This window comes from Ochotona princeps, chromosome 14 (assembly GCF_030435755.1).
Source record: "Ochotona princeps isolate mOchPri1 chromosome 14, mOchPri1.hap1, whole genome shotgun sequence".
NCBI lineage: Eukaryota > Metazoa > Chordata > Mammalia > Lagomorpha > Ochotonidae > Ochotona > Ochotona princeps.
Window position 1 is genome coordinate 58,103,241 of NC_080845.1, and position 8,132 is coordinate 58,111,372.

Consider the following 8,132-nt stretch of genomic DNA (forward strand, 5'->3'; position numbering starts at 1 on the left):
TTGTTAATGATAAATTTCTTTTTATAAAAGGCAGATGAAGAGAGAGGAGATACAGAGCAACAGATGTTACATTTGCTGGTTCACTCCCCAAGGGGCCACACCAGCCAGACCTGAGCCAATCCAAATCCAAGAACCAGGAGCTTCTTTGGGGTGTCTTATGCGGGCACTGGATCCCAAGGCTTTGGGCCATCCTCCACTGCATTCCCAGGCCACAAGTTGGCAGCAGGATGGCAAGTGGAGCAGCCAGGATTTGAACCTGCAGCCATATGGGATCCTGTTGTGCGCGTGCAAAGTGAGGACTTTAGGCATTAGGCTTGCACACTGTACCCTAGCCCCCTATTGCTACAAGCAGTTGGTCAGCATGAACAAGTCCTCTAATTCTTCCCTGGTGTGCTAGTGGTTTCCTGGCCTGATGACTGCCCTGTCCATGTGCTCGCATGTGGGCTCCTGGCTTCCCTGGAGCAACCGTCCTTTCCTGAAAGGCAGGACTCATTCCTCTTGGAAGTGGGAGTGCTCCAAGCTGAGGCTCCCCTTACTGCACAAGCACACATTCCTAGTGAGTACTGCGTACGACTCAGAAGATATCAGAGAAGGGCCCACAAGCTGCAGTGGATTTGAGCCCAGGTGCTGGGTGAGGGGGCCTCAGTCCCCGAGGAATCCTGTCGTCACATGGAATCCAATCTCTAGTACACTAGGGAGGTCATTCACAGCCCCAGGTCTCCATTTCACTTGGAACAATGAGATTAAAAGCTTTCTTGAAATCATATGTGGAAAATTGAGTGTTTTTTTTAATGATGTTGAAATCAATGTGGTGGAGAAAGTTGGGCTTCACTGAAAATGCTGCTAGAAAAAAATAATGAAAAGTGAGCTTTGGTGTATTCACTGTGCCACTTATAAAGAGGAATTCAAAATCATTTGTACACATCAATGTAAAAGCTGAATCTTTCTGGAATGAATCCTGAGATGTTTTTGTGGCCGTTGGTTTAGCAAACTATTCCTGGACAAGGCACCATAGTACAACTGTAACAGAAACAAAGTCATAAATTGGAATCATATGTCAGTGAAAGAATTAGGAAAAGACACACAAGTAATTTTTCAGATCTCAGAGATGGCTGTAAATTGACACAAATTCTTAATGGAAAATTTGGCGTTCTTGTTTTATTTGCATCATTTGAGTTGGTATCTAACCTGTTAAATATGGCTTCTTTATCTTGCTCAAAATGTTTAATAAAATTTTAGATTTCCAATAAATATAATTCAAAATCTACATGGAGGGAGGGAGTGAATTACAAAGCTCCTAAAATAGTATCGGGAAATTTATTGATTTTATATGAATAAAAAGATTTTCAAAAGAAAAAATACACTGACTTTACACTTGCCTCTATGATTCCTGGGAGAGTAATAATAGCTTTTAATGTGTGTTGGGATTGGAATACTATTGTTCAGTATTCGCTATTTTTGCTTTTCCTTACTGCTATGAAGTATGTATTACACCAGCTGGAGAATGTTGGGATGTCTCAATAGTGTCAACAAGTCATGTCCCTCTGGGATGCTGATAAAAGGAAACAACTTTACTGCCGCACAGGGATGTCACAGAGTGAGGAGCGAAACTGGCTGACAAGATGTGTGGCATGTCCTAAGTAGCCACGGCAGACTTCGTGAATCTTGGGGCAGGGACATGGTGGCCTTGTGTGGATGGAGTTTTGAAGGTCCCTGGGAAAAGATACTCCTGATGCCCAGCAAAGCCTGCAGCCTCCTTAGGCCTGTTGCCTAAGACAGCACATCTCTGCAGATGCTGGGAAGAGACCTGTTGTGAGTCGATGTCAGCACTGACTGCATTTGGCTGGGCACAGTCTTCACTCTGTGCACCTTGGCAGGTGACAGCCTCAGGAATGGTGTCCAATAAGAGTGCTTGCTGAGTGGCGGTTGCCCCCACAGCCCAATCCTCACTCAAGAGGGAAAGGGGCTTCTCCACCACCTGAAGGAGGAAACAGGAACTTAGTGGCTGAATTCTAATTGTGAGGAAGGCTAGAGTTGCAGAGCAAGGGATTCAGGAGGAGGCAGGAAAGGCAGAGTCACTGGGCTGGTCGCACAGAGGGAAATCTTCACTCTGCTGAGCTGCTCACTTGAAGCTCTCTTACCCTCACCTTTCCACACTACCCTGTGTCCAACCCATGTGTGTGTGTCTGCAACCCACCTGAAGCAACACCCTCAAAGACACATGTCCCAGGCAGCGTAAGGACAGACATAGTCTCTGCTCATACTGTAACACACACCCTCCAGCCCTGACTCTACCCAGGTGTGCGTCCCTGAATCACACGGTTACCTGCTAGCCCTCTCTGTCCTTACAAATCACACTTGCTTTTCCTGCTCTACACCTGCCCTGACGACCTGCTGTCTCTGTGCTCCTGCTCTGCCTCCTCTCCCTGCTCCCCTCCTTCACCTGCTCAGCAATCAGCACTTCCTCCTTCTCCAACTCCTCCACCAGGGCCATGAGATCCAGCTGTGCATCAGGGGAAAGCAGTTCTGCTAGGAATCGAGGGTGAATGATGGCCTCCACCTGAAAGGGAAGAAACCAGTCACTGACCCTCCTTGCAGGAAGCTATCCAAGTCCAGAGGATTCCAAGTAGAATCAGACCATAAAGTCTGCCCTGAATCCATGAACGTCTATGGATTGTAAATCAGTAGGGCACACACATAACATTCACACACACACACACACACACACACACACACACACACACACACAGAGGCTGCCACACAGACACCAGAGTCACAAGTAGTTAATGAGGTGAAAGTGCTCCAAGGGCCTGAATTGCTCATGGCTTAGATCTTGTAGCACTCAGAAGTGCACAGCCCACCTTATCAGTGAAGTCCTCCTGGGCACACAGCTCATCAATGTAGTTGAGTAGTTCTGGGTCTGGATAGGTCTCCATGTCTTGGGGAGTCCAGATCCCATCTGTGTCTTGTTTTGCATTGGATTTCTTCTTGGTGGAGGGCATCGGCCCCTGTAGCACATCTGTGATGTTTGTGTACTTGCTCAGAGCCTCTGGGGTCTCGTCCTGAGGCTGCCAGTTTCTTGGTGGCTGGGGATAGACTGGTAAGGCCTTGGAGCTGTCCATGCTGGGTGTGGACACTGTGGTTCATTTAATATTTTTTTTACTGAGGTTCAAGAGATCAGTGTTTGTATTCACCACTTCAGAGTTGTACTCCTTTTCAGATTCTTCCTATCCTCTGGTTAGTAGACTTTAAGGGCTTCAGATTTTCAAGTCTTCGTAAGAGCTACTAAATGCTTTCAGGCGATACACTTAAATCATCATTATTGGAAACCTTTGTTTTCAAGAAACAAAGTTGATGCTCTAATATATCCTGCAGAAACAGTCAGAAGCCAGGGTTCTTGAGGTCAAAAGTCTGTCCTGAAATGTTTTGTAACAGAACCTCTGAGTTTTCAAAGAGAAATGACACTGTAAGATTTGTTTTGCTTTTCTTCATTTTTAATTTTCAAAATATTTCATTTTTCATGATATAGTTCATGAGGCTCAAGGATTTCCCCTTCCATCCTCCCCCTCCCAACTTCCCTCCACCATTTTCCCCTGTATGATTGCAATAGTGTATTACTTCAGCGATAGGTACAAGTCCATCATTCTGCTATTGCAGTTTGAAAGATATGATAAGAATCCAAGCTCCAGGGGTCTTCTCTTTTAGCTTTTCTCCTGCCACTATGGCAGGGGACTAGCATCTTCTCTTTTAGCTTTTCTCTTGCCACTATGGCAGGGGACTAGGGTCTCTCTTTTGCTTTTTCTCCTGCCACTATGGCAGGGGACTAGGGTCTTTTTACTTTTCCTCCTGCCACTATGGCAGGGGACTAGGGTCTTTTCTATCTCAGAACCCCATCCCGTCACTAGGACGGGAGTCTCCTTTCTCAGCTTTTCTAATAAATCTTACTTTAAAAAAAAAAAAAAGAATCCAAGCTCCAGAAGCCCAACAGGGCACAAGCTGTTACCCCAATTCCTGCAGTCATTTTTGTGGTGTATCACTGCAATTCTCTTTGAACAAAGGTGCCGGTGTGTGCACAGAAATCCTGTACTTAGAAACCTAAATTATGCTGGGTGCTAAGTTAAAGGAAATATGGCCTCGAAGTTCCAGGAGGAAGCGCAACTTCAGCTGACTTTGGAATAACCTCCTGCTATGCTCTTGTTGGCTTCTTCTACACGGTGCATTGCGCACAATGGGCTTGCCATCTTGTTATGGGTGCAGGGTGAGGTCGGCTACCTTGTGAGGCATGTGATGCATTTCAACGTCTCCCAGCAACCACTGTGGCATTTGGTCCCAGGATAGGCACAGACGCGATATTGACTGCAGATTCCCAATGACGGTGGCTCCCAGGGCAGAGTCACAGCCTGTTATCTATCAGAAGGGCATGGGAGCCCAAACCCACCAGAGACCAATCGAGCCAGTGTGTTATGGCACTATGTTGTTGTTTTTCATATCCTGATGAGTGCCTAACCCTTGGACTGTGTGGTAACTATCCCCGTGTGAGGCTCAGCGAACTCCGTGGCCTGCTCATAGTGGCAGGAGCCTTTATGCCAGGGAAATATGCCTTGCCTCGGCCATGGCTCCCCTCCTTGCTCAGTGGATGCCTAATGTGGCATGGGGGAAAGGGGGCCATAATACCACAAAGTGGTAGGTGGGTACTGGGTGAGGGAAAGCTTGCTCCCACCAAGTTTGAAAACCCCAATAAGATTTGCGAGGAGAAAGCTCCTGTACTTGAAAATGAGTCCCATTGTCTCAAAATCCTATTGGATTAGCAATCTCACAAATGTTAGAATGCATAGCACTTGTGTTTCTATTACAGACATGTGTTGGCACTGTGAGTGGTTGGCTCACATTAATTCTAAGCTATTGTTCCTAGACTGGTATGTCAGAGTATGGTTGTCTTTTAAACACAGGCTGGCAATGAATGCAAGAAGTAGGCAAACACCAGTAAAAGCACTATCTAAATAAGCTGTTTGTATGAAACTTACACACTTTCTAACACATGCTGATGAATGTTTTGCATATTACTCAACAATCATGTCTGTGCCACCTGCTGCATGTTGGCATGTACAGTGTACTTCTTGAAACACTGATAGGATTTGGGGAAGGTGTATTTATTTGATGAAGTAAAGAAGTCATGATGATGATGGGGTACATGTAGAATTGTTAGGTAGTTGTGGGTATCTGAAGGTTATAATAGTGTACTTGTGTCCTGGTGTTTCAGTAGTTGAGGGCATGTGTGTGCTTTGCTATTTGTCTTTATTGAAGGTTTTGCTAGGATTGACCTTTTTTTTTTTTTTTTAACTAGAGAGGCAGATTCACAGAGAGAAGGAGAGACAGAGAGAAAGATCTTCCATTTACTGATTCACTCCCCTGTTGCCTCAGTGGTTGGAGCTGAACCAGTCTGAAGCCAAGATCCAGGAGATTCTTGCGGGTTTCCAGTGTGGGTGCAGGGTTCCAAGGCTTTTCCCATCATCTGGTGATTTCCCAGGCCACAAGCAGCCTGGACACTAATCAGCATCCATATGGGATCCCAGCTCTTGCTGGTTGATGATTGGCCAATGGAGACATCACACCAGGCCCAGGACTCTATTTCTTTTAAGATCTATTACTTGAAAGGCAGAGTGATAGACACAGAACTTGCTTGTTAATTCTCCAAGCAGCCACATGAGTCACAAAAGCACAGGCTAAATTGAAAGTTGAAACCTCCATCCTGTGCTCCTGTCTGGGCAATAGCCATCTTCCACTGCCTTTTCAAGTGTTTTAACTGGAAACTGGTTCTTAGTATATGTGCTGCCAAAGTGTGCACTGGAAACTGGTTTTGAAGCAAAGTAGTTGGGTCACAAAGTAACACTCAGGCTGTGATGGAGGGTAACAAGCAGCCACTGGACCACACTGCTGAGCCAACAATGTTTTTATTCCTATTTGGATTCTTTGTGTATTTAAGTGGTTACTGAAACTCGTGTGTGTGTGTGTGTGTGTGTGTGTGTGTGTGTGTGTGTGTGCGTGCGCACGCGTGCACATGGGTGGTGGTTTTTCTGTGCTGATTTGGTTTCAATAGTAAATTGTGGTTTCTTTGTGAGTGTATATCTTTTGTTTATTTGAGGGTGAAAGAAGGATGAACAGACACACAGAAAATGAGAATTTCCAACCCCTGACTCACACCCCAAATAGTTACAATTGTCAGTGACGGGCCAGGCAGAAGGTAGGAGCCTAGAATTCCTGGGTCTTTGACACAGGTGGCAGGGGTCCAAATACTCATGCTACCAACTTTTAATGCTTTGCCAGACACAGTAGGCACCGACATTTTTGGGCATTGAAGCAGCTGGAAGTTGAAGGGTCAGTTTGACATTTGATGCAGTCCTTCCGGACTGTTGCTTAGCACACTATGCTACAACACTGGCCCAGTGAGTCTGTGTTTTTTTAGTTGGTCGACTGTGAAATGCAATGCATATAAACTCAAGGGTTTGGGGAGTTAAGTGTTAGTAAGTTGAGATTTGGAAGAACATTTGCTTTTTCTCCATGAATGTCATAGTTTCTGTGGGTGTTTGAGTATAGGTGTGATGTGAACATTCAGAGGTTATCTGCTTGTATATATGTGCTTTGTAATGAGTTTATTTGGCTGTGCACTGTGTTTTGTGTATGTGAGAAACAACGCTTTTAGTTTTGGGTGAAGCATATTTTGATTGTGTGTTTTTAGTGACTTTTAATGCTTGTTTAATTTTTTTTCCCAGAGTGTCCAGGATGTTTTTCAACGTAAAGATAATTGAGTATTACTCTTATTATATTTTTTTCTCGCTCCTTTCACACATGCAGTAAATATATACACATAGACACAGAAATACAAACAAGGTATAAATTTGTTAATTACATAGATGTTTCTTTTTGACTATTTATTTATTCACTTGAAAGCCATCCAGAAAGAGAGAGACAGATCTTTCTTCCACTGGTTCACTCCCCAAATGCTGTAACAGCGAGGGCTGGACCAGGTCAAAGCCCAGAGCCAAAAGCCAGGATCTACTTCTGGGTCTCCAACGTGGGAGCAGGGACCCAAGCACTTGGAATGTCTTGTGCTGCTTTCCCAGGTGCATCTGTAAGGAGCCGGATCAGAAGTAAACCTGGGGGCCCAGCGCGATAGCGTAATAGTTAATGTCCTCGCCTTGAGTGCGCCAGTATCCCATATGCACAACGGTTCTAATCCAGGCAGCTCCACTTCCCATCCAGCTCCCTTCTTGTGGCCTGAGAAAGCAGTCGAGGATGACCCAAAGCCTTGGGACCCTGCACCTGTGTGGGAGACCCGGGAAGCAGTTCCTGGCTCCTGGCTTTGGATCGGCACAGTAGCACCAGCCATTGCGGCCACTTGGGGAGTGAATCATCGGACAGAAGATCTTCCTCTCTGTCTCTCCTCCTCTCTGTACATCTGCCTTTCCAACAAAATAAATACATCTTAAAAAAAAAAAAAGAGGTAAACCTGGACATCTATGGGTTGTATCACAGGCAGCAGTTTAACATGCTACGCCGTAATGTTGGCCTCTGAGATATAAACTTCAGTTTTGCTTGAATGCTGTTGACTCATCTCATTACCGTTAATTTCTATGTTACTAAGAGAGGTATTTTTAGTTATGAAATCAGAAACTTAGAAATGCTAATGTTAAATGAACATTCCTTAGTGAGTGCCATTAGAACATTTTCATATTGTAATAAGTAGATATAGTATATTCATGTATTCTTTGTTTTTATTTCTCAATTTATTTAAAGTGAACCAATTTCACGCATTTCATGTTACAGATTTAGGAACATAGAAACACCTATGCCAGCCGCACTCCTGTCTGCATTCCACAACCACTCTCCACTTTCCTTATCTCCTACATTTTACCCATTATTTTTACAATGATATTTTTAATTTTTCTTCACATTCACAGGCTGATATTTCATTTGGTAAAGATATCAAAAGATATAAAGTGAAAAAATGAAAACCCTGCTATATTTTAGAAATATAGACAAAGGCTATGAACAGCAGCCAAATCTCTCAATGTCAGTGTTGCAGAGATTACGTTTTATGCACTCTGTGCTAGCTATCACAGATCAGGGAAAAC

The 8,132-nt window shown here is 44.4% G+C and overlaps 1 protein-coding gene across 1 annotated transcript; it reads right to left on the bottom strand.

Annotated features, from left to right (window-relative positions):
- Positions 1-884: 884 nt before the first annotated feature.
- On the bottom strand, positions 885-3,122 carry LOC131481926 (NUT family member 2G-like). Its single transcript, XM_058672802.1, has 4 exons — positions 2,862-3,122; positions 2,444-2,560; positions 1,808-1,978; positions 885-1,020 (listed from the first exon to the last, which is right to left on the bottom strand). The coding sequence occupies exons 1-4, from the start codon at positions 3,120-3,122 to the stop codon at positions 925-927; spliced, it is 645 nt and encodes a 214-aa protein (XP_058528785.1). The 3' UTR covers positions 885-924.
- Between the last annotated feature and the right edge of the window lie 5,010 nt (positions 3,123-8,132).

What these genes read in the sequence shown, in the direction of transcription:
- LOC131481926 (XM_058672802.1), bottom strand. Translation starts at nt 3,122, where the DNA reads ATGGACAGCTCCAAGGCCTTACCAGTCTATCCCCAGCCACCAAGAAAC. An exon ending in AGGAGGACTTCACTGATAAG is followed by an intron (nt 2,561 to 2,861) that starts GTGGGCTGTGCA and finishes CTTCCCTTTCAG; the next exon opens with GTGGAGGCCATCATTCACCC. An exon ending in CTGACATCGACTCACAACAG is followed by an intron (nt 1,021 to 1,807) that starts GTCTCTTCCCAG and finishes TTTCTGTTACAG; the next exon opens with TTGTACTATGGTGCCTTGTC.